Source organism: Ostrinia nubilalis, chromosome 8 (genome assembly GCF_963855985.1).
Source record: "Ostrinia nubilalis chromosome 8, ilOstNubi1.1, whole genome shotgun sequence".
Taxonomy (NCBI): Eukaryota; Metazoa; Arthropoda; class Insecta; order Lepidoptera; family Crambidae; genus Ostrinia; species Ostrinia nubilalis.
Window position 1 is genome coordinate 5,084,295 of NC_087095.1, and position 25,996 is coordinate 5,110,290.

Below are 25,996 nucleotides of genomic sequence, written 5' to 3' on the forward strand. Positions count from 1 at the left end.
CGTTACAAAACTTCGTTTTACTTACACATAGTATAAAATAAAAATAGTAATCATTAAAATATTGAAGGTTCCTATACTAGATATCGATATGCAATTACAACCCTAGCAAAGTATCGATAATCGATAAGTTATTACGAACGTCACTAATACTGTCAGAAAATAAGGCATTATGTTGGTAGCTCCGCCTGTAGTTTGTGCGGTTGGTAAAGATTTGCGGGTCGTTCTCTAAAATGCATATGTGTGCGTGAGCTCAAAAAATATCTATGGAGTGCCGTCTCTTACTCTTTTATGCTCTTTGCTGCCAACTGCAGAAAACTAAACGTCAATTAAGTGGTGAATGGCGTTTCGCAGGCACTCCCATTTGATAATTTAGTAATTTACCAAATAAATCTGCTTTTGTGCTTCTACATTGTAATATAATGAATATTACATCGAATTGATATATTGTGCCTAAATTATGAACAGTCTTGCATAGTGTGAGATTGCTGTTTATCCATTGAAGGTATGAATCAGGGCAGTGCAACATTTACTTTATTTATCGCTCTTTAATCGTGTTTTTGATGATTTCATACATTCTTGAAATAAGACAACACGTCGAAGACTTTATGTCGATACTAAATAACAAGAATTTTATGCTCATAGGGAGATATTCAAGGATATTGCGGATATTGCAAAATGCTATCCGACATGTACCGGGAATTCACAATTACGCATATCCTTGCCTTAAATAAATTGTTTACAAATGTATTCTGTTGCTTTTCAGAATGTCTACGATGTCGAGGTCTGTCCACATCAGCCAGCAGAAGCTGGCTGAGAAACTGATCATATTGAATGACCGGGGTATTGGGATGCTTACTAGGATTTACAATATCAAGAAGGCGTGTGGCGATGCGAAGTCGAAGCCCGCTTTTTTGTCCGACAAGGCCTTGGAGTCATCAATCAAACACATTGTAAGAAGATTTCCCAACATTGATGTCAAAGGACTCCAAGCTATCAACAACATAAGAAATGAAATAATCAAGTCCCTTTCACTGTATTACTATACTTTTGTTGATTTGTTGGACTTCAAAGACAATGTTGTTGAACTTTTAAATATTATTAATGCTTGCCAGGTAACATTAGATCTAACTTTGAATTTTGAACTTACAAAAAACTATTTAGATTTGGTCACAACTTATGTTTCTTTGATGATTTTGCTGTCCCGGGTTGAGGACCGGAAAGCAGTGCTGGGGCTTTTCAATGCTGCACATGAAATGGTTCATAACCAGATAGATCAAAGTTTCCCCCGTTTGGGTCAGCTGATCGTTGACTATGATGCACCACTCAAGAAGCTCTCTGAAGAATTTATACCCCACCAGAAGATATTGACCACTGCCTTGAACTCCCTGTGGCATGTGTATCCAGCTAGGAATTTGACTGCTGAACATTGGAGATCAGAGCAGAAGTTAAGTTTAGTGAGCAACCCTGCTCAGCTCCCTAAACCTTCTGAAACAAATACAATGTCATGTGAATACATCTCACTAGAATGTCTTGAGAGATATGTCATTTTTGGCCTAGCCCTTTGTCACCAGATGCTGCAACAAGAACATGCAAACAAAATGTGGGTCAGTGCTTTGGAGTCAGGGTGGGTGGTTGCTTTGTTTAGAGATGAAGTCATTTACATACACAGTTATATACAGGGCTTTTTTGATGGAATTAAGGGTTATGGTAAAAGAATATCTGAGGTAAAGGATTGCTACCATCATGCTGTGCAGAAAGCTGGATACAAACATAGAGAAAGGAGAAAATTCTTGAGAACAGCATTGAAAGAGCTGGGGCTTATCCTGTCTGATCAGCCTGGATTGATGGGCCCTAAAGCTTTGCTGGTGTTCATTGGGCTCTGCTATGCAAGGGATGAAGTATTCTGGCTCCTACGGCACAATGATAATCCACCCCAAAAAGTGAAAGGAAAAGCAGCTGAAGACCTAGTGGACCGTCAGCTACCTGAACTTCTGTTTCACATGGAAGAGTTGAGAGCTCTTGTTCGCAAATATACCCAAGTAATGCAGAGATACTATGTTCAATATTTATCTGGTTATGATGCTGTTGCATTGAACCTTATGATACAAAATCTGCAAGTGTGCCCAGAGGACGAGAGTGTTATTCTTTCTTCACTCTGTAACACTGCTGCTAATTTAAGTGTGAAGCAAGTGGAGGACAGTGAAATTTTTGATTTTAGAGCATTCCGCTTGGATTGGTTCAGATTGCAAGCATACACTTCACTTGCCAAAGCTCCATTAAATCTGGTGGACCAACGAGAGCTGGCACAGTACATTGATAAAATGGTCTTCCATACCAAAATGATTGACAACCTCGATGAAATGATGGTTGAAACATCAGATTTGTCCCTCTTTTGTTTTTATAGCAAGATATTTGAAAGCCAATTCCATTTGTGCCTAGAGTTTCCAGCACAAAACAGATACATAATTGCATTCCCCCTGATTTGCAGTCACTTCCAAAATTGTACTCATGAGTTATGTCCTGAGGAAAGACACCACATTCGGGAAAGAAGCCTGTCTGTTGTGAATATATTCTTAGAGGAAATGGCTAAAGAGGCAAAGAACATTATCACAACAATATGTGATGAACAATGCACAATGAGTGATAAACTGCTTCCTAAACATTGTGCACAAACTATTGCCCATTTGGCCAACAGAAAAAAGAAAGATAAGAATAAGAAAAATACCATAGACTTTGTTAAGCCAGGAGCTGAGAGTTACAGAAAGACAAGAGAAGAACTGACTACAATGGATAAACTACACATGGCACTAACAGAACTTTGCTATGCCATCAATTACTGCCAAACTGTCAATGTGTGGGAGTATACATTTGCACCCCGTGAATATTTACATCAGCATTTGGAAACTAGATTTTCAAAGGCCTTGGTGGGAATGGTTATGTTTAACCAAGATACAAGTGAAATTGCCAAACCATCTGAACTTCTAGTAAGTGTCAGAGCTTACATGAATGTGCTTCAGAGTGTTGAGAACTATGTTCACATAGACATCACAAGAGTCTTCAATAATTGTCTGTTACAACAAACACAAAGCATTGACAGCTATGGTGAAAAAACCATAGCATCCCTGTACACCCAATGGTACTCTGAAATATTACTTCGAAGAGTAAGTGCAGGAAGCATTTGCTTTTCAATGAATCAAAAAGCATTTGTGAGTCTCACAGCTGAAGGGGCAATCCCATTCAATGCTGAAGAATATTCAGACATCAATGAACTTCGCGCACTTGCTGAATTGATTGGCCCATATGGAATGAAATCTTTGAGTGAAACATTAATGTGGCATATATCTAGCCAAGTGCAAGAGCTCAAAAAGTTGGTAGTTCAAAACAAGGAAGTACTTCAGATGCTACGCACCAACTTTGATAAACCAGAGATAATGAGAGAGCAATTTAAAAGATTGCAGCATGTGGACAATGTGCTCCAAAGGATGACAATAATTGGTGTTATTTTGAGCTTCCGTCAAATAGCACAAGAATCTCTTTTAGATGTGTTGGAGAGAAGAATTCCATTCTTGATCAGTTCCATCAAAGATTTCCAACAGCAACTGCCTAGTGGAGACCCGATGCGCGTTATTTCAGAGATGTGCTCAGCCGCAGGACTGTCGTGCAAGGTCGACCCGACCTTAGCATCGGCGCTACGGCAACACAAAGCAGAAGCAGAGGAAGAGGAACATCTGGTTGTTTGCTTACTAATGGTGTTTGTCGCTGTTTCTCTACCCAGGCTGGCTCGCAGTGAAAGCTCGTTCTATAGACCATCTCTGGAAGGTCATGCCAATAACATACATTGCATTGCACCAGCTATCAATCATATATTTGGTGCGTTGTTCACGATATGCGGGCAGGGTGATATTGAGGACCGAATGAAGGAGTTTCTGGCTTTAGCGTCGTCTTCTTTGCTGCGCCTCGGTCAGGAAACTGATAAAGAAGCAATAAAAAACAGAGAATCGGTGTACTTGCTGCTAGATTTAATTGTACAAGAATCTCCATTCCTTACAATGGACTTGCTGGAATCATGCTTTCCATATGTTTTAATACGTAATGCTTATCACGAAGTTTATAAGCAGGAACAGATGCTTTTGCATTCATAATTAACTGTAAAGAGCAAAAAAAGACAGGATATTAATTGTCATTATTTGTAATTGATTTTAATAATGTTAATTTTATATCCATGTATGTATAGACACATTTCCAATGTAGTTATTAAGATGATTTATTTTCGACGAAAATGCATTTGAGATTAATATTGAAATATTGTTCTTCTCGTACGTACATACTATGTTATATAGACAACTAATTTGAATTCAACACAGTATTGTATTCCAAAAACATTTATGTAGGTTTAATGAGACTGGTAGAATATTCCGTTAAAAATATGAGATGATCCAAAACTTGTGAAAAACTAAATATCAAAGTACCTAAAGAAATGCTTTGTTTTATGGAAATAAACAATGTTTATGAAATTATGTTATAAGGAATTTATTTTGTATAAGAGTTTATAATATGTTTCCATTTATTGCGTTAGATATGAAATATTTTACCGACACACGTGAGCGCGATTAGCGCTGCGTGTGGTCTTGACTATTTAGGGCACCTTTGTCACATTTTATTACTAACATTAATCTAAAGTTATTTATAACCCACCTTTTATAGATTCAAGCCTCCTTACCAAAGACCTGCAGTTTAACAGAGTCGGTTCTTCTAATGAGCCTGCTGAATAAATGGCGTTTAGGGAGCGTATGATAACGTGCTTACGACCTTGATGACCCCTGCCGCAACGAGTAGTTTATCTGAAATTCGACTCTGTTAAAGCAGTAGGCCTTTATAACCTTGTTTATCGAATATGAGTAGCTGTGCGGGGTTATTTTCATTCAGCTATTCTTCCGATAAGCAATGATTATTCATAATGGGATATTTAAATGTATCGTAGGTTAATAAAAAGTACATTTTAGGAAAGATAATTTTTAGTTAAATACTATTAAGTCTATTAAAGTTTTTTTAAGCAAGCTAGATGTAGAATGGAAGTATTTTATGTGCGAGATTATTATATTCACGACCTAAGTGCAAAATATTGGATTTGTAATCTAATGTTTGCTATTGAATTCAATAAGTAGTTATTAATAGAACACATTGTCATAAAGGAGATGTGCTTGACTCATATAAAACTATATTCCATATCATTAATGATGAAATGTTTTCAATTTAAATAAGTTTATGTATGAGTAATATTATTTATACTTTGCTTGTAAGTACATTATGAGTTTGTCTAAGCAACACACAACAACTTATTACAATAAAGAATATTTATGTGAAACTACCATTTCACTTTTGTTAATGTCTATTGAGTCACCGAAGGTGTTAATTACTGTTGTCTCAATTATTTATGCTTCAAATACAACTAAGAATTATTTATATCAGTGGATGTCCAATTCGTCCCCACCATAAGCAAAATTGAAAAGAAGGGTTTTTTCGCTCTCTGCAGACAATAACATCTATTAGGTTGCAGGTTTTCACATTGTAATCCGTGGTTGTTGATTTCAATTAACACTATTACAACGACAATACACAATATAGAATTTTATACGAGCTACCTAAACTTTTTTGCATAAAATATGCTTTGTTAAGAGCTCTAGCATGCTGATTGATATAACGAAGTGTCCCGTTAAGCCTAGTCGCAGGTTACCGACTTTTAGTTGGCCGATAGTTGGGTCGAGCTGTTGATCAGTATGGAGATGTATGAAAATGCGCACATTATACACCGATTGGTATCGGCCGATTCTTCATGCAAATTCGAATCGGGCCCATCTATCGGACAACTAAAAGTTGGTGGTCTGCGGCTAAAGCAAAACTTCGCGCTCAGTTCACAACGATGCAATGTGTGTAGTGTGCTGAATGAATTTTGCAAAAAAAATGTGTGCTGGAGCCCTTAGATAGTGTATTATTTTGTACCTTGTATATATGAATACCACCTACGCATTTAATAAAATCATTTAATATAACACTGTTTCACTATTTTTTCCCTATAGTATTCCATAGTCAGCTCACAAGGGTAAATGACAAATGAAACTTCAGTGTTCATGTAAAATTTATTGTTTTTTTATTATTTTGAAATCACATGTTGTAACATTCATCTTGTTAATTAAAAATATTCACATTGTCATTTAAATAATCTATAACGGTAATCTAGCTTACACTTAGGAGAAATAATGCCATTGAGTACTATTAACGATGGAAATAAATGCAATCCATCAATTACACGATTGGTCAAGTCGCTCTACAACGGAAACATTACCCTCTCGGTTTACATACAAATATACATTATAGTACAGTTACGAGAATTTGCGTATTGTTTCAACATTCACTAATAAAATGGCATTAATATGGTATACTTATAAGATCCGACCCTTAACGTTAAATGTATAGAAATAATAAAAATACATCATGCTCTTTGGCTTGCACGACGGAAAGTAACTCTACGTAGTTGATTCATAATAAAAAATATCATTACTTATCAAAGAGATCAATTCAGCAGAACCGTACAACAAAATATTCGTCCGATATACATAATACAGGAGTTTTGTGATATGCAACTTTGTGTTCAAAACAAATATTTGTAAATTCAAATAAACAACAATATTTGTATTTGAGCCATCTCTACGCACAAAACTCATACACACAACTACAAAATAAAAAATGCATATTACAAAATTTCATTATTAGCAAGATTGAAAGATTTTTCTCAGTCTAATTTACATTTGATCATTTGGCAATACTGTTAAAATTTCGTATTTAATTACATAATACTTAAGATAAGTTTAAATAAAGTTTAATTAATTCAAAAAGTACATTAGCTGTCGTAGGAAGACTAAATGTAATTTTAAATGAATGTATTTTGAGCCCATACATTTACTAATACAAAGTTTATGGAAAGATTACAATGCGTTTTCTAATATCAAACTGAAAAGAGGACAAAACAAAGGAACAGGAATACAAATTGGTATAATGGCACCTCGACATTCCACTTACGTTAATATTAAATATGTTTAAAAATAAATTTATATAAAAATTATTACACTTACAGAGATTCGAATAAAACAATGCAGTATTTATACAGTACTCTAACATCGGTATGAACGATTACTTTTGTATGATATTTTTACATTGTAGCCTTTGTATACCTCTTCATTTATATACAAAAATATACATAAATGTCCGGTCGTAAGAGCAACACATTTATTTATTGAGTTATTCTCACTAGTTCGCGTGAACAGCATGCCGTCTCTAAAAGTATTTCCCGCTTCCGTAATATAAAAATAATTAATTTTATAGAACACCATATCGCTCGCCGGCAGCGGGCGTCGCGCTCGGCACTTTAGTATCGGATCGATTATTACTTTTTATTCGATTGAGCAAATAATTTATTATCTCTTAAAAACGTAATTACTGTATTCGTCGAATTCGGTGAACTTATTAGACATGTTGCGTGAATTACGTATGCAACAACCAGCAAATCTAAGTGCATTTAGAACTACTAACGACTGAGTCTGTAATGGTTTACACATCATCATTGGTAAATCATAAAAGCACTGACATCATAATTTGAATGTAGAAAATTTATGTTATTCGATTATGGAATGCTTGCCCGTCTATCCGAGTAAATGCTATATTTCTCTTGAGTCGTCTAATCTTTACGTAGTATGCGCTAGTCAGGAGACACCCTGAACCCATCGAAATAATAAAAACCGACGATGCAGAGCGCTACTCACTTCCAAACGATGTCAGTATTTTAAATATCCATCTGTATGTCGCTTACACTTGAGAGAAATGTACGTAATAGATGGAACTACTAAAATACGGATATCGTTGTAGAGAAGCCTTCATCACATACTTATACATGAGAACCTAGGCTCGAAAGTAGCTGTATCGAGTCGTGGATTATTCGAGAACTTAAATAAAATAACAATTCCCAATATAAATTGCTACGGTACATTTCAGCTATTTTTATTAGTCATTGATTTTAGTAAATCTAATACTATTATAATACTTCTTGGCAGTGCCGGCCCACCCCTAAGGGTTAGTAATCGTCGAAATAACGTCGAATTTATTTCAAGTATTATTTTCAACATGCTATGTTTTATTTGCCGTATCGTTATCTGGAATTTCCTATTATTAAAAATACTTTCATGAAATAGATCTTGAATATAGTCTGGAATCGACCGAATTCTACTATCACTTGTGCGTCTAGGTACGACATCGAAAACCGGTTAAGCATGAGCCGTATAATTTGATGACACAACTACCTATTTGTCGAAAGACATCAATTATACAAATACAGACAAAACAATATTGAAACTCTGGTCCTATTTTTACAATATTCATGGTATGTAATATAAACCTGCTATATCGATCGCACCAATAATGTAATTAGCTATCAAACACGTAGCTGTATGGAATTGTATTGTGATATGGCAGTGTCTCAGCTCTATGTCAACCATTGATCAACCATTTCATCAAGGTATTCGACAATCGCGTCGTCAGTTTCTCCTTTTGATATATTGTCAGTCTACTCTGTGATCATATACGAGTATGCTGACGTCAGAGCATTGTGTATATCCGTTATGGATCGTCTTTGTAGGCTTTATAGGGGAGGCACAGTTGACGTTATATTAAAACATAAAGTAGGTAGTAAGTTACGAGAAGACTAGCATAATGATGAAGCCGATCACTGTCACGCTATGGGTAAAAATACGTCATAGAAAGGGAGTATTAATAGTTCCTGTAAGTTTCTTGAAGGTTTTCAGAGCTCTACTACGCGATAACGACACGAGCTTGATAATGCTTATTCACAGTCACATGCTGGAACCTACACCTTGAGCTAGCCGATACATTAGTCTTTCAACATCAGGGAGGATACTAAAAGTGACCACTCTTCACTGGTCAGCTAGAGCAGTCACTGACTGCCGATGGATTGCAGAGATGTGACGCGTTAAAAAAACAATTGCACCGCACTGCTTACGGCGGGCGGCTACAAGCACTAGTCGCAGCGTGGCGTGGTGTGCTGACCGATAATAAGAGCCGCGGGCGCGCGAATTCCTTGCGGAGTTGCCTATGTCACATGCAGGAAATGTACGACGCTGATTATGGCTGTATCATCGAAGTGATCAACCTTGAGCTAGCCTTTAGTCTTTCAAAATCAGGGACGATACTAAAAGTGATCACTGTTCACCAGTTGTTGGGCTCCAGAGGCGTTAAAACAATTGTATTGCGCTGCTCACGGCTAGGAGCTGTCGCGGCGCGCGTGCAGCGTGAGCGTGGTCTGTGAGGCGACGGAGGCGCATGAATCCAGGGTAGAGGCACGCCCGCCGTATCCTTGAGCTATCCAACTTCAACATTGGGGACGATACTAAAAATGATCACTGTTCACCACTTAGTGTTTCGACTGTCGATGGGTTCTTACAGGCGTTAAGACAGTTGCATCATGGATGGCTAGGAGCTGTCGCGGCGCGCGTGCAGCGTGAGCGTGGTCTGTGAGGCGACGGAGGCGCGCGGGCGCACGTACAACGACGAAATAATTCTTGAGCTAGCCGATCCATTAGTCTTTCAAAATCAGGGACAATACTAAAAATGATCACTGTTCACCAGTCAGGTAGAACCGATGGGTTCCAGAAATGTGGCGGCGCGTTAAGACAGCAGCATCACGGTTATGAGCTATCGGCGCGCCCGCACTTGAGCTAGCCGAGTCATTAGTCTTTCAACAGGGACTGTTTTTGTGTTTACCAGTCATGCGCGACTACGATGGGTTCCAGAGGTGTCACGGGCGTTAAAACAATTGTATTGCGCTGCTCACGGCTAGGAGCTGTCGCGGCGCGCGTGCAGCGTGAGCGTGGTCTGTGAGGCGACGGAGGCGCGCGGGCGCACGTATCCTAATAGCAGCGGCACGCCCGGCGCGAGCGCGACCAGCTCCAGCGAGCCGCCCGCGCAGTACTCGTACTGTCAGACCTGCGTAATGGATATTAGTATTAATCGCGAGGCGGTAAGACTTAAATTACTGCGAGGAAAGTAGCGGGCCTCTATCTAAGAGCCTCCGCTAAAGCTCGGTCTATTCCACTTTGATCACCTGGCTTTGATGACCCAGGTGACCAAAGTGGACTTCCAGCAATAATTTAGTGTCCTTTGATCACCCACGGATACGATTCCCTGGGTAATCAAAGTGGACTCCAGTTAAATTATTATTTTAGTGTCCTTTGATCACCTACAAACAAATCACATCTCCTCTTAATAGTCACATGTCCTACTTTTCGACACACATCCTCCTAAGCGCCCGCGCGAGTATTAGCTCAGACTCTAAACTGGAAAACTATTTGTATTATGAATTCAATTGAAATATAGGACAGTGATATAAAATTACGACATTATTAGTCCAATTTAGAGCATACGCTAAAACTTGCACAAGCGCACACAGACGTGTCTGTATCGACAAATAATATGCAGAGTGGCGCGGATGCATGTACGGGTTTCAACACGCGTCACAGGGGCCATCCGCTCCGTGCAAAGTTTTAGCATAGGCCCTTATCAGACGCTTAGGGCGGCCCAACACATATTATGTCCAGATCGTGACGTCACTTGTTGCATATAAGTCGCGCTCGCACACTCACTGCGGGCGCCCATCGCTCAGTCGCGACAGCAATATAATTATGCGCGAGCGAAAAAGATGGGTAGCTTGGGGTCATTGGACAAAATTCTACGTGCTCACGGACCAGGCTTTAAAAGAAAAAGGAGCTTACCTTCTGCGCGGGTCGCATCTCGTACGACTGTGGATATGCGTTCGCGTATGGTTCACCTCGTGACCGCCCGCTCGGCCCGGGCGGGGCTGACGCTGTAAAGGATGAAATCGTTTAGTATAATAGCAACTGACTAATGATCAGTCTAGGAATATTACCTAATACTGAATTGGGTAACCAACACCAATAACGTCAAGACACAACTTCTTTAAAAAAACACTTCAATCAATCATCAATTTGTTACATAATTCGACTCTAAAATAGTTTGAAATCAATAACTAGTTAACCAATTCAGTTGAATTCAGCTAGTATAAAGTGACTAAATAATTCAGAAATGCTATACAATTGGTGCAATTTTACAATTCATTAAGTATAAATTGACAGTTGACAACAAACTTTATAACGTAGGGGGTGGGGTCGAGAAAGGGGCGCCTTAATCTTTATGACGTAGGGTAGGGGGCTGGTTCAAGACAGGGACGAGGCAACCTTTAAAATGCAGATGTAAAAAAAAAGAGGCGCGATAATTTTTGACGTAGGGGGTGGGGTCAAGAAAGGAGCTAGGTAAGCTGAATAATAACGCAGGAGGTCAAAAGGGCCTAAGTAATATTTATAGCGTAGAGCAGTGGTTCCCAAACTTATTTATTCTACTGCCCACTTTGAGAATAAATTATTTTTTGCGCCCCCCATTTTTGTAGTCAAGAGTCGAGCTCAGTCGGTGTCTAAGAGTCCTCCTAGTAGATGACGCCTCCCAAGCCTCTACACAACGTCCCGATTTTTTTTCTGGGTCTCTTACCGCCCCCCTTCAAGCCTGCAGCGCCCACAAGGGGGCGTTATCGCCCACTTTGGGAAAGACTGGCGTAGAGGGTAGGGTCAATAAAGGGGCGTGGTCAACTCACCGGGCGCGTCCCTATGCGCGTACGCAAGCGGCGCGGCGTATCCTTTATGCGTCCCTCTGCGCGTGACCCGTGGGATGCCGCATCCTCGCAGTGTGTTCAGGGGGCGTTATCGCCCACTTTGGGAAAGACTGGCGTAGAGGGTAAGGTCAATAAAGGGGCGTGGCAAACTCACCGGGCGCGTCCCTATGCGCGTACGCCGCCACTGTAGAGTAGGGACATGTCAATCGCCAGTGGTGATAACTGTTAAGTATAAAATCGATGGCCTAGCTTGACAAACTAGAGGTCTGTGCAACAATAAAGGGCGTGGTCAACTCACCAGGCGCGTCCCTATGCGCGTACGCCGCCACTGTAGAGTAGGGACATGTCAATTGCCAGTGGTGATAACTTTTAAGTATAAAATCGATGGCCTAGACAAACTAGAGGTCTGTTCAAGAACAAGGGGCGTGGCAAACTCACCGGGCGCGTCCCTATGCGCGTACGCAAGCGGCGCGGCGTATCCTTTGTGCGGGCGCGCGCGGCGGTGGCCGGGCCGCGGCGCCGCGCGTGCGTCCCTCTGCGCGTGACCGGTGGGATGCCGCATCCTTCGGAGTGTGTTCATCGGCCTTCGGAGCGTTTCGGATAGCCGTCTGTGGATAGATGATTGGATTATTATGCTGGAGGTACCGAGAGATAAGACTAAACATTACTTCTGGGTTGCAGCGCAGATTCAGCTTCACCTATGAAGCTAAATCTGCGTTTTCATGGCGATATACGACACAGTAGTAAACTAATTTACGTGTATAGCGCCATCTGTACCTACTTTGTCTCAATTTTGTTAATTGCAATTAAGTTTTAAACAAAACTTGTAGATGACGCTACTGTACAGAAACCGAGGGCTCAAAAACTGAACTCCGACAAACGTCGGAGTTCAGTTTTTGGATAGGCAGGCAGGCTTCGACACTACACTACTTAGACAAAGGCGAAGGATATTCGCCTTTGTCTAAGTAGTGTAGTGTCGAAGTAAAGTCATGTCGATATTCAGTAGTGTCGGAGTAACGTAATGTCGAAGTAACGTTTGTCGGAGTTCAGTTTTTGAGCCGAAACTGAGATCTGTATTATCCGCGACGACTGTGATAATATAATAATACAGCTCTTCAATGGTGTTACGAGCTCTGCAGTCTACTTTTAACGTCGATTGACGACAACAATATACAACTTTCAATACCGATCTTGAGTTTTTTATTCTCCTGTAAGTTCTAAATCACAATAGCGTCTTTAGAGCGTAGTCATCTAGCTATGGCCCGTACAACATCGACGCAGCGCTGGCTCAGTACAGGCGCTGGTGAATCGATGACGTAAGACGCTAGTGTGGGGGAGTCGTTGAGACTTTTATGACAATCTTGAGTATTCGATTCTTCTCCAAGTTTTGCAACTTGTTCCATGGTTGATCTTTCACCGACCTGGCCGGCGGCCGCTTGGGGTTGGACGAGGGCGTGTGCACGGCGCAGCACTTGACGAAGGCGCCGCAGCACACCACCAGCAGCACGCACCACGCCTGCACCGTCCCTCCCACACTGTGTCTATGGTGACCGCACCGACCTGGCCGGCGGCCGCTTGGGGTTGGACGAGGGCGTGTGCACGGCGCAGCACTTGACGAAGGCGCCGCAGCACACCACCAGCAGCACGCACCACGCCTGCACCGTCCCTCCCACACTGTGTCTATGGTGACCGCACCGACCTGGCCGGCGGCCGCTTGGGGTTGGACGAGGGCGTGTGCACGGCGCAGCACTTGACGAAGGCGCCGCAGCACACCACCAGCAGCACGCACCACGCCTGCACCGTCCCTCCCACACTGTGTCTATGGTGACCGCACCGACCTGGCCGGCGGCCGCTTGGGGTTGGACGAGGGCGTGTGCACGGCGCAGCACTTGACGAAGGCGCCGCAGCACACCACCAGCAGCACGCACCACGCCTGCACCGTCCCTCCCACACTGTGTCTATGGTGACCGCACCGACCTGGCCGGCGGCCGCTTGGGGTTGGACGAGGGCGTGTGCACGGCGCAGCACTTGACGAAGGCGCCGCAGCACACCACCAGCAGCACGCACCACGCCTGCACCGTCCCTCCCACACTGTGTCTATGGTGACCGCACCGACCTGGCCGGCGGCCGCTTGGGGTTGGACGAGGGCGTGTGCACGGCGCAGCACTTGACGAAGGCGCCGCAGCACACCACCAGCAGCACGCACCACGCCTGCACCGTCCCTCCCACACTGTGTCTATGGTGACCGCACCGACCTGGCCGGCGGCCGCTTGGGGTTGGACGAGGGCGTGTGCACGGCGCAGCACTTGACGAAGGCGCCGCAGCACACCACCAGCAGCACGCACCACGCCTGCACCGTCCCTCCCACACTGTGTCTATGGTGACCGCACCGACCTGGCCGGCGGCCGCTTGGGGTTGGACGAGGGCGTGTGCACGGCGCAGCACTTGACGAAGGCGCCGCAGCACACCACCAGCAGCACGCACCACGCCTGCACCGTCCCTCCCACACTGTGTCTATGGTGACCGCACCGACCTGGCCGGCGGCCGCTTGGGGTTGGACGAGGGCGTGTGCACGGCGCAGCACTTGACGAAGGCGCCGCAGCACACCACCAGCGCCACGCCGCCCAGCAGCACGCACCACCACTGCTCCGTCACCCACGCCTGCACCGTCTGCAGCGTGGCGCGGTTGAGGAGCAGGTTCTTGAGTCGGGCCAGCGGGCCTTCAGCGTCCACCGCGCGGCATTTGAGGAACACGTCGCAGTAGCCCTGGAAAAGAAAAGTTGTTCTTAGTTCTAGATTTGATTGAGAGATGGCGCTGTTAGGTCTTACATCGCGATATTACAAGGCTAAAAACAGTCATTAGTTTTCAACCGTATCTTCACAGCATAAAGTTCAAATTATCCAAGGCCTGGTTAAGGGATAATTAGATTTCAAACACAATTATTCGCCGTGGTTGTTGAATTCAAACTCAAATGGTTGTAAAATGTAGGCTACTTTTAACGTCCCAAATATAGCTTGTCCTAACACCACTTCGAGACAACATTATCAGCCAATACTGAGAAGTAGTCAACTTTTTTTAACTCATTATTTAACGTTCATAATTTAAAATAAAACATTTCATTCCACTTCATTTCAAAAGCTGAAGGAACTCATTCACCTTTAAAAGTAGCCCTACACACTTACTACCCGTTCGCGCTAAGTTTGCCGGTCCGTGGAATGCGCGTCCCCTCCTCCAACCGCGATTAAACGTAAATAATTATTCATAAAACGTAATTGAGTATTTTATTTTACTCAAATGCACAATTTTGATCCATATTAAAAAAAAATTTTTTTTTTTTTTTTCAATATAGTTTGCTAAAGTTATAGACGCATTCCTTCGAGTGACGTCATATCGCCAGCGGCAAACTTATCGCGAACGGATAGTACCTGGAAGTTATCACACGGCGACCCGGTCCGCAGGCTGATCCCGCCCGCGGGCAGCCCGACTCTTGCGCGAAGTCCGCGGTACTCTGACAGGAGTCCGGTCCAGGCCCGGTCTGACACGCAAGTTGACATGACGCTCGCCGGTCAACTATAGATTGTGTGACGCCGTCACCCGCACGTGTGGGCGAGAATTATAGGGAGCTATCTTCCTATCCGTCACCTTAGAAGTAACTATGTAGATACTAACCTGGAAGTTGTCACACGGCGATCCGGGCCGCAGGCTGATCCCGCCCGCGGGAAGCCCCACTCTATGCGCGAAGTCCGCCGTACTCCGACACGAGTCCGGTCCAGGCCCGGTCTGACACGCAAGTTGACATAACGCTCGACGATCCACCACGGACTGTGTGACCCTGTCCCCAGCACGTGTGGGCGAGGATTATAGGGAGCTATCTTCCTATCCGTCACCTTAGAAGTAGCCATCTAGAAGCTATCTTCCTATCAGTCACCTTAGAAGTAGCCATGTAGACACTAACCTGGAAGTTATCACACGGCGATCCCGGCCGCAGGCTGATCCCGCCCGCGGGAAGCCCCACTCTATGCGCGAAGTCCGCGGTACTCCGGCACGAGTCCGGTCCAGGTCCGGTCTGGCACGCAAGTTGACATAACGCTCGGCGATCCACCACGGATTGTGTGACGCCGTCGCCCGCACGTGTTGGTGAGGATTTTAGGGAGCTATCTTCCTATCCGTCACCTTAGAAGTAGCCATGTAGAAGATACTAACCTGGAAGTTATCACACGGCGACCCGGGCCGCAGGCTAATCCCGCCCGCGGGCAGCCCGACTCTATGCGCGAAGTCCGCGGTACTCCTGCACGAGTCCGGTCCGGGCCCAGTTTGACACGCAAGTTGACATAGCGCTCGCCGGTCCACTACAGATTGTGTGACCTAATCGCCGGAACGTGTGGGCGAGGATTATAGGGAGCTATCGTCCTATCAGTCACCTTAGAAGTAGCCATGTAGATACCAACCTGGAAGTTATCACACGGCGACCCGGGCCGCAGGCTGATCCCGACCGCGGGAAGCCCGACCCTATGCGCGAAGTCCGCGGTACTCCGGCACGAGTCCGGTCCAGGCCCGGTCTGACACGCAAGTTGACATAACGCTCGACGATCCACTACGGACTGTAACGTGTGACGCCGTCACCCGCACGTGTGGGCGAGGATTATAGGGAGCTATCTTCCTATCCTCCACCTTAAAAGTAGCCATGTAGATACTAACCTGGAAGTTATCACACGGCGATCCGGGCCGCAGGCTGATCCCGCCCGCGGGAAGCCCCACTCTATGCGCGAAGTCCGCGGTACTCCGGCACGAGTCCGGTCCAGGCCCGGTCTGACACGCAAGTTGACATAACGCCCGCCGGTCCACTACGGATTGTGTGACGCCGTCACCCGCACGTGTTGGCGAGGATTATAGGGAGCTATCTTCCTATCCGTCACCTTAGAAGTAGCCATGTAGAAGCTATCTTCCTATCAGTCACCTTCGAAGTAGCCATGTAGATACTATTACTAACCTGGAAGTTATCACACGGCGATCCGGGCCGCAGGCTGATCCCGCCCGCGGGAAGACCGACTCTATGCGCGAAGTCCGCAGTACTCCGACACGAGTCCGGTCCGGGCCCGGTCTGGCACGCAAGTTGACATAGCGCCCGGCGATCCACCACGGATTGTGTGACGCCGTCACCCGCACGTGTTGGTGATGACGATAGGAAGCATTCCTTCATGTTCCATGCCAAACAGATGGAGCCGCTGCACTCGCCGTTTATGCAGAGTTGCGTGCCTGAAACACAAGCAAAGAAAGTGATTAGATCGATCGACTAATTCCCCGTCAGTTTTGATCATAGCAATAAGATTATGATTGTAGTTTTAGAAAATGAGTCAAGTCAGGCGCTTTTGTCGTAGAACATCAATGTTCAATGTTGAGACTAGAGTTGCAATCACACAACAGAATACAGATGATATAATGTAACAAGCTGATTTTCAACAATATGCAAAGTTATTGCAAGACCAGTTAAGAGTTCATATCCAAAATAGAATAATGCTTTTCCTTCGTCTGCTAATTTCGTTATGGGTCCAATGACAATTTGACAATCCCTGAGGTGACCTTGCTGTCACTGGTTGGGTTTAAAGTCAATTTGTAACTTTTGGTTGGGCATGGCTTTTAATGTTCACCAAGAAAACACTGCTTAATCAAACCCACAAAATTATTCGCTTGTTTTTGTCGACGTCATAAAGCCCCTTACTCACCGTTATTACACTTGGTGTGGTTCGGCATGGCTCGCGGCTCAGGACACTCGGCGGAGGCGCCGGAGCAAAATGCCGCGTGACTACACTCGGTGGCTTCCCGGCACGTGACATTCGCACGCGCGTGCGTGAACTGGCACGTCTGCGACTGGCAGCACGGGCCTTGTGACGGACTGGGAAAGAAGATAATGATAAGTTACGAGGCTTGCGACGGGCTGAGGGGAAAAGTAATGATGTGGTAAGAGAGAATAACATCAGCAAGGACTTCTTCTAGTACATAGTATCATTTCAACCTCATGCCGTCCAATGCTGGACAAAGCCTCAAGGATTTTCACAATAACAAGTCCTACATTGAACCAGATTTGCACTGACCGGTCTAAGAAGTACACTCACTCACAGAACAAGAAGCTGCAGAATTCCGGGTGAAGCTCACTTCGGCCTGATCATCACTTTCTAAGATGTGAGATGAAGGCCAAGAGCTTTTCAGTTGTGGATAAAAACAAATGAAATAGAGGCTGTACCTAAGGTGACCGGTACCTAATGTAACTTCAAATCACTTACGCAAACTTACGCTTAAATAATGACGACGCTTTTATCGGTCTCATTAAACAATATCTGCGCTAAGAGCAATATCCTAGTTCAATAGTCTAGTAGTACCACAGAATAATAATAAGTACTTCGTACAGAAGTTTTACTTCGCGAAGGTATTTAAAAAAAATTATGCTCAATGTCATTAACAATACGGTGTAATTTAGCCTGTGTCAAGAGTCAAGCACCATTTTGTTGACAAACGTCAGTGATCGGCAGTAATTCGGCACTGCGCCGAAGCTATAGGGCTGACTTCGGTAAAATGATGTGACGTGTGGTGCCAAACTGCGGAAAATGGCGGAGGAAATACATGATTTAGTATGAATTAACATGAATAATATTAACTACTTATTTACCTCTCAGTGTCTTTAGGCAACTTAAAAAAGTACATTCTGTGTTTTTATTATTATTTAGGCAGTTAATTTTCTTTATTTTCTTCCATCATACACAAGAATACGCGTGCGTGAGTCAATGTTCGCTCGTATGTGAGGCCTTGTCGAATAGTATCCTGTAGGTGGGCCATCGTGCGTGATTTGTTTTCGATGTAAACTCGCGGAGATGAACAGGCCTGGTAGTACTTAGAAGTCTTTGCTCACATAGAATATACATGCGAGTATAATCTTACGCTATTGGGTAAATCAAAGTCACAATATAGCAAAAACCAGACTGGCAAACATACCTGCACTGAGTGTTAGCCTTCCTCGTGCCCCCTTTGGCAGTGACATTCTTCTCCTTATCAAACGAGCTGAGCTGGCGCGGGTAGCAGCAATGGTCCTTGCAGTCCTGCTCGTCGTACACAGTCGCTATCCTCGCTGACCTCAAGTTCAGTGATTGATTTGTACAATAAATCAATCACTGAACCAGTCACCACGTTTCTGAAGCACTATTATGTAACTGTGAGCAAACCTACCTGCACTGAGTGTTTGCCTTCCTCGTGCAGCCTTTGGCAGTGATATTCTTCTCTTTGTCGAAGGAGCTGAGCTGGCGCGGGTAGCAGCAGTGGTCCTTGCACTCCAGCTCGTCGTACACAGTCGCTATCCTCGCTGACCTCAAGTTCAGTGATTGATTTGTAGAATAAATCAATCACTGAACCAGTCACCACGTTTCTGGAGCACTATTATGTAACAGTGAGCAAACCTACCTGCACTGAGTGTTAGCTTTCCTCGTGCAGCCCTTGGCAGTGATGTTCTTCTCCTTGTCGAAGGAGCTGAGCTGGCGCGGGTAGCAGCAGTGGTCCTTGCACTCCAGCTCGTCATACCCGCAGTCGCACTCCTCGCCGACCTCCACGATTTTGTTGCCGCAAAATGCGCCCGCGCTCGCCGTGAGGCAGTTCCTTTTTTGAAAAAGAAATATTTTTTAATTTTTCTTTCATACTTTGCTGTGGAGTTATGGTTTCTGAGGATTTAAGATACCGATTGACATGATTTGGCATATAATCTGTCACTTAGCCGTTAGTTAATTAGTGTAGTTTATTTACTACACTGCACCGTCCCACCCGTGTAATTGACAGGAGGCGCCACCGTCAATACAGGATCGCTGGTTCCGATTTTCGCCACGTGGGAAACACTGAATTAATGTCACTTACAGGACGGCGCTGCTATCAAATTACTTAAATGTTATTCTGAGCTTTGTTACGTCTTGTTTGAATAGTGTAATTGGTACTACCGTTCTATTCATGAATAAATAAATAAAAAATAAATAAATCAATGCCGGGTTACTATTTCCGAACTTGGCCATTTGACGATTCAAAATCGTTCAACTATAACAATACTTATAAATAATCAATTTTCTTTATTAATGACCTCAATATTCGAAGCACACTGGCGCCAATATCGAGTAAATAAATATGATTTATTATGTGGTTTTAATAATAGCAGCATTTATGCGCATGGTTTAACTGTTATGCCAATTTGCATTGCCAAACAAAAATAGTCTTTAATTTCTACTGCCAAACATAAATTCAATTTTTAATAACCTAACTTCTAACAAGCATTACAATTAGCTAAGCTATTACATTTATAGCTTGCGGTTTACGAGCTGGGCTATAAAAACAAACTGGTTAGCAAAGGAAATATCTTTAGTCATGACCCCGTGTGGGGACCCGCGTATTAACGGCGACAGGTCGCTCAAAGGGCAGGCACTAACTGCCGATAATTACTTCCTGTTTTGACATAGAGCTTCCCGGTGGAACTGGAAAGATTTAGTGGGTAGAAAGTTGACGTTTTGTTGATGCGGGATTCATTGACTAACAACAGTAACAATAATTCAGACGCATGGAGACATTGTCCATTTCTTTGAGTTAAATTTATATACCGCTTTAGAAGAAATATGACCTTAGAAACTAATAGATAGTTAGATACCCCACAGACTAAAGATTTTTAGTCGGCCGATTGTTAGGCCGGGCTGTTAATCAGTATGAACATGTATAGAAGTGCGCAACACTACACCGATTTGGTATCGCTCGATTAAAAGTCTGCAGTCTAGTGTGAATTGTCCGGTGATTTCTCGTGGGCGTGATATCACGGCATACATAGATGCAACATTAATGCGACGAGCAAGCAGCATTATAAACTTTGCCGCGCCTAAGGAACCCCCTACACTAGCATCTTTCGACGTTCAGTTTTTCGCAAGTAACAAAACCCTCTCATCCCGCTGTGCTCAGCGTCGAATCAACGCTGCGCAGGCGCTAGCAAGACGACGCGCGAAAGACGCTAGTATCTTTGTCTTCGTCGCTAGACTCTTGGCAGAGTGGTCGTGGTCGTCACACCTGGTTTGGTGGCAAACTTCACAATCCGTCACCATTCCTCCTTCGTCGTAGCCTTTCTTGTACACTCGTGGAGTGGACCATTCATTGCGGTTTTGACCTGATCGGTCCAGCGTATGGGCAACCTGCCGCGCGCTCTTGTGCCTTCAACCTTCCCCTGCACGACAATTTGTTCAACAAGACGCTAGTATGAGAGAGGTCTAATAAATCCTTCCGATGAGGTGCCCTGAAGTTTTTCCCTAGTTAATAAAGGTATACCTCTTGCGGCCGTCGCGCACGGCGTCCAGCACGGCGCTGATGTTGCCGACGGGACGGTTAATGAGTACCACGTATATACTATACGTGGCACTCCCTGCCTCCTGCTGAATGCGCCCCCACCCGTTGTCAGTTACCTCACAGTTACAGAATGACAAGGACGAAGCAGCCGCTATGTATTGCAGGCAAGAAGGTTTCTTGCGTCCTGCCCTGCATAGAGTACGGCGGTCCTCATGGCGACATAGGTTGTAATGTCATGAGGACGTTAAGAATTAGTAATGAATGTAATACGTATGTTATCCCTACATTAAAATACAATGTTTATAAAAGCGGAACGTGGATCGTGTGTTACGCCTCCTTTAGACGTGATTAGAAAAGGTGGTGCAACGCCAAACCCTAAAATGTCATATCTCACTCACGCAAGCATGGTACGCGTTCGCCTGCACAAGCTTTATGACTGTGCTTACAACGCATTTCATACGAACTGTCGCGACCGCGAGTAGCGTCCGAGGTGTGGTTAAGTAGTAATAATAATAATAATAAATCTTTATTTCGTTACCAGAGGTTTGCTTATAATTAATAGTGATCGATGCCTCCTTTTAAGCTTAAAGAAGCCTGTGCCAAGAGACATCGCTCTTCCTTGGAATATTATGTGTGCTTAGATACAATATGTACTAAAATGTACTTATACAAAAATAAAAGTAAGCACTAATACTACATAAATATCAACGATACTAAGTTTTACTCTTTGTTTTTATATCTGCAGTAACTAAGTAGGGATGGGGCGCGCGTAGTGAGTGAAAGTATGTGTGAGTGAGTGTATGTGTGAGTGAGTGTATGTGTGTGTGTGTATGTGTGAGTGAGTGAGTGTATGTGTGAGTGTGTTTTTCTTTTTTAGTTTAGCTTAAGATTGTCTCAATGTCGTCATAAGATTTTGGTTTCAGTCATTTCATTAAAAGTTTTTTGCACTCGAAGTAAGTGTAGTAAGTAGTGGCATACCTCTTGCGGCCGTCGCGCACGGCGTCCAGCACGGCGCTGATGTTGCCGACGGAGCAGGACGAGAAGCGGCTGTTGTTGGGCCGGTCGCCGGAGGTCGCCGACGCGAACATTATGTAGTTGCCCGCCGCGCCGCCCGGCCGGCACTCAGATGGGTAGTCGTGCTGTACAACAATACATAATCTATATTATATCCTAGACTACATCTCACTCAACATCAGGTGCGATTGCGGTTAAATACCTGCCTTGTCTTGCATAAAAATATGTTTAAAAGTGAAAGTCACTGAATGACTGACTCACTCATCACGAAATCTCAGAAACTACAAGAGCGAGGAGTCTCCATGGAGGTTCCTTTTAGAACGTAGTTGCTCACTAAGAACGGATTTTACGAAACTCCACCCCTAAGAGGTTAAAATGGGATCCACGCGTACGTGGCCGCCAGTCGTTTATTATCGACTTTGTGGATATGAGGACCTGTTGTTGGTAGCGGTCTGCATCCAGCGCCATCATGCTACCTTTATGATGTCATCGGTCCACTTTGTGGAAGGACGTCCTACGCTGCGCATTCCGGTACATCGAGGCCTCACTCCAGAACCTTGACAACAACCGGACATTATGGAAATCATTGGGCTCTCCCAGGCCTCTGGGGCCTCTAGGCCTCTGCCTATCTTCAGCAGTGGACGTCCTATGGCTGAAATGATGATGAATATAAGAAAATTACAATCGCAATAAAAATACTTGACAGCTTAAGAACTAGCGCGGCGTAGCGTACGCGTATTCGCTTACGTTCTATTTCGCGTACGTAATGTTGCATCTCCGTAGACAGTGATCCATTGTTTCGAATGTAAGCTGCAAGTAGGCGTACGTCAAGTGTACAATGTCGCGTACGCATCGAGTACGTTACCGTGGACAGTGTCGCTTATTAAATATTTGGTGAGGTAGATTTCGATTATTTATTAATTGCTTTAAAATTAATAAACAGTTTGCTACGCGCAAAATGAGAGATTTCATTATGTGATACGTCTAAATATTGAACATCAAAGACAAGAGTCAAAGCAAGTATTGTTTCTTGATACTAATCGCAATCTATGTATGCAAAGTGCCCTGTTCTCAGCATAACAACTTACCGGTGATCCAAAGTTGTGTCCAATCTCGTGAGCCAACGTCAGCTGGCTCACTTTGGGCGGCACACGGCTGTTGTAGTTCACAAACGTTATGATGCCAGTGTTCAGAGAACGTTTGGTGCTCTGGTACATGCCGCCGATCGTCTCAGTGTAGGTTTTGTACTTCTCGCAAATGCCACCCGAAGCACCGCTTGCACTGGCCACCCATGCTAAGCCTTTAAAGAAATAATAAATAAGTATCAATATTGAAACACGGGATTAATCCCAACACTGCAACTCCTGTACAGCCAGGATCTACAGTTTGGTCTCCAGTGAAACAAAATCAGTGAAGGATAGTAGTCCTGGAGATAGCTTACTGTCTATCCAGAAATGATGCTAGGGTACATTGAACTTCTAACGTACTTATTATAAAATATTGCCAACAGTTTTTCTTAATGCAAATAAGGTCATTGAATTAATGATATTATTGTTCCATTGACATTTTAAGATAAAGAAAACAATAGTATTTCAATTAATTAAACGTATAGGAACCTCACACAACATGATTCATGTTACCCCCAAGTAAATGATAAGTAATTCCATTAAGGAAATAAATATTATTATCTTTAATGCATATTATATAACATAACTTTAATCTGAGTTTGTTCCGGCGTTTCTTCTCAGCACTTGCCATATGTTTGTCTCGAAGCGCTGGTAGGGCCCAAAAGATAAGGAGACATGTAAAGTGCCCCATAAGGGCTACCTTTTCTTTTTTTATTATTTTCTATTGACGTTCATAAGTGCCACTTGTGGTCTAAACTGAATAAATATTTTTGATTGATTGATTGATATGTATTTATTTAGACACGTTAGAGTAAACATTGTTGATAAAAACCCTTCAGTTTTTTAAACATTCGCTCTGAAGTACGCCCTTCGACCTTCGTAATGTTTATAAAAATACAATGCGATCGTTATTAAAATAATGGTCGTATGTGAAAAAAATATCCATTCTCGTATCGCTGTCTGCGCCATATCTCGAGTTGGAGCTATGACTCATGCCTTGGACTTCACGCGTTGAATCACTAAACAAGTTTATGCATAGGTGCCCCGTCAAGATGTAATCATACGTCTTATTGCACGGCACGACTCGCTATGAAACCTTAGCCATGTTATTATGACAGTTAATTTTAGCATTGTACAGGAAAAAGATAAGTAAGGATTTATAAAGGAGTTATACTCGTAGAAAAATACTATGTTTGTACTTTATTCACAAAAAAGTGACACAGTCATTGAAGATATACAAAATCGAAACAGCAATATTTAGGCGGTCTTATAGCTAGGAATCTCTTCCAAACAACCCAGAGATAGAGCAATTGTGTAAGGGGAAGATATAGCTAAAATAAATTATAGCTAAAGTACATACTTTAGCGTTTATTCTTTGCACTGAGACACTAACCGATATCTTGTCTGAACGCACTAAGAGGGTAAAAAGTAATGGCCCGTATGAGTTTAATGGCTCTTATCATAATGGACATGAGGGTAAACACAGCAAGCTATTTTGTTTTACAAATGCTGTATTTTAGATAGCACAATACATTACTCCCTCATAAATAGTGGCAATAAATTGGACCCTTTTTGTTAAGGCCTATAACGATCGAGTTATGAGAAAATATATTTTTCATCATCCAACTTATAGAAAATTTATATCTTGATTTTAATTATTTTAATTTTCATACAAATCGGATTTTATAAAATTTATTTTGTATGAAAATTAAAAATTTAAAATGATATTAAATTTCTGACTTCACCATACCATTTATATGCCTATGTTAACATGGGCTAGTGTCGGCTCATATACCCATTTACCTAACACCCTGTATAGATTAACAAAATTTGTGTAATTTTACATGCAATAGACCCAAGCCAAAGTAACAGAAGTGACAGTTATAATTCTGAAGTGGCTTTGCTCCGGCTATTTTACGTAGTTACTTCGCTCAGTGGAGCGATTTCCAAATTGCATTTTGTCAGAAATTTTACTTTGTCTATGGTGTCTAGTTATTATCTATCGACTGTAACAAAGAGAATTACATGCCACTTATACCACTTAGAGTAGGCGCACACTGTTGATTTTTCGTCGGCCGATAGTTTAGTCGGGCAGTTGATGAGTATGGGCATGTATGGGAGTGCGCACACTACGCCGATTCGATTTGGCCGATTCTTCATACAATTCAAAATCGGGCACAACTATCGGTAAACTAAAAATCAACGGTGTGCGCGCCTACTTACCGAGAGTGCCTCCAGTGAAGTCTCTGTATGTGAACACGTAAGCGAGGCAAAAATCCTCGTGGTTTCCCAGCGAGTGGAGATTCAGGAAGTTTGACACATCGATGTTCTCGAGACAGAACTGGTTGGTCTCAGTCGCGAAGTGAACCGAGTTGCACATGGAGTCATCGTCGATCTGTTTGGAAAAAAATACAAATAATCATTTTTTCTTTCTTTCTTTTTCAAATAATTAGTGAAAGAGAAACTGAAGAGGAAATACAGGTAAAGTCATTGTTGAAACAGACTTCCTAATTTGGAACCTTGACAATGGTGTATTGTTTATACACACATTTCGTATTTAAAATATATCACGGCCATTGTCATTCAATTAATTACGGCATGTCCGTGAATGCGTCTCGTTCCAAATAATGCACATGGTAATGACACCAAATTAAATATGTGGACCGCAGCCATATTTATTGCGAGCATAAAATAAACCAAAACGACATACGGGATTTGACACCACCAATCAATTTACGTGCTTTTTATGAGCTGTCAAAA

At 43.2% G+C, this 25,996-nt stretch overlaps 2 protein-coding genes across 2 annotated transcripts in view; one reads left to right on the forward strand and one right to left on the reverse strand.

Moving 5' to 3' along the window:
• The first annotated feature begins 308 nt into the window (after positions 1–308).
• On the forward strand, positions 309–6,050 carry LOC135073775 (membrane-associated protein Hem). Its single transcript, XM_063967946.1, has 2 exons — positions 309–502; positions 764–6,050. The coding sequence occupies exon 2, from the start codon at positions 765–767 to the stop codon at positions 4,140–4,142; it is 3,378 nt and encodes a 1,125-aa protein (XP_063824016.1). The 5' UTR covers positions 309–502; position 764; the 3' UTR covers positions 4,143–6,050.
• A 75-nt stretch (positions 6,051–6,125) lies between these two features.
• Positions 6,126–25,996, reverse strand: part of LOC135073794 (disintegrin and metalloproteinase domain-containing protein 10) — a 69,686-nt gene continuing 49,815 nt past the window's right edge. The window contains exons 8-17 of the mRNA XM_063967973.1: positions 25,460–25,631; positions 23,198–23,409; positions 22,074–22,234; positions 19,197–19,388; positions 17,471–17,640; positions 16,738–17,003; positions 14,280–14,512; positions 12,185–12,354; positions 10,836–10,927; positions 6,126–10,050 (exon numbers count right to left, since the gene is read on the reverse strand). Coding sequence (XP_063824043.1) covers positions 10,045–10,050; positions 10,836–10,927; positions 12,185–12,354; positions 14,280–14,512; positions 16,738–17,003; positions 17,471–17,640; positions 19,197–19,388; positions 22,074–22,234; positions 23,198–23,409; positions 25,460–25,631 — 1,674 coding nt within the window. The 3' untranslated portion in view covers positions 6,126–10,044. The remainder of the gene's footprint in view (positions 10,051–10,835; positions 10,928–12,184; positions 12,355–14,279; positions 14,513–16,737; positions 17,004–17,470; positions 17,641–19,196; positions 19,389–22,073; positions 22,235–23,197; positions 23,410–25,459; positions 25,632–25,996) is intronic.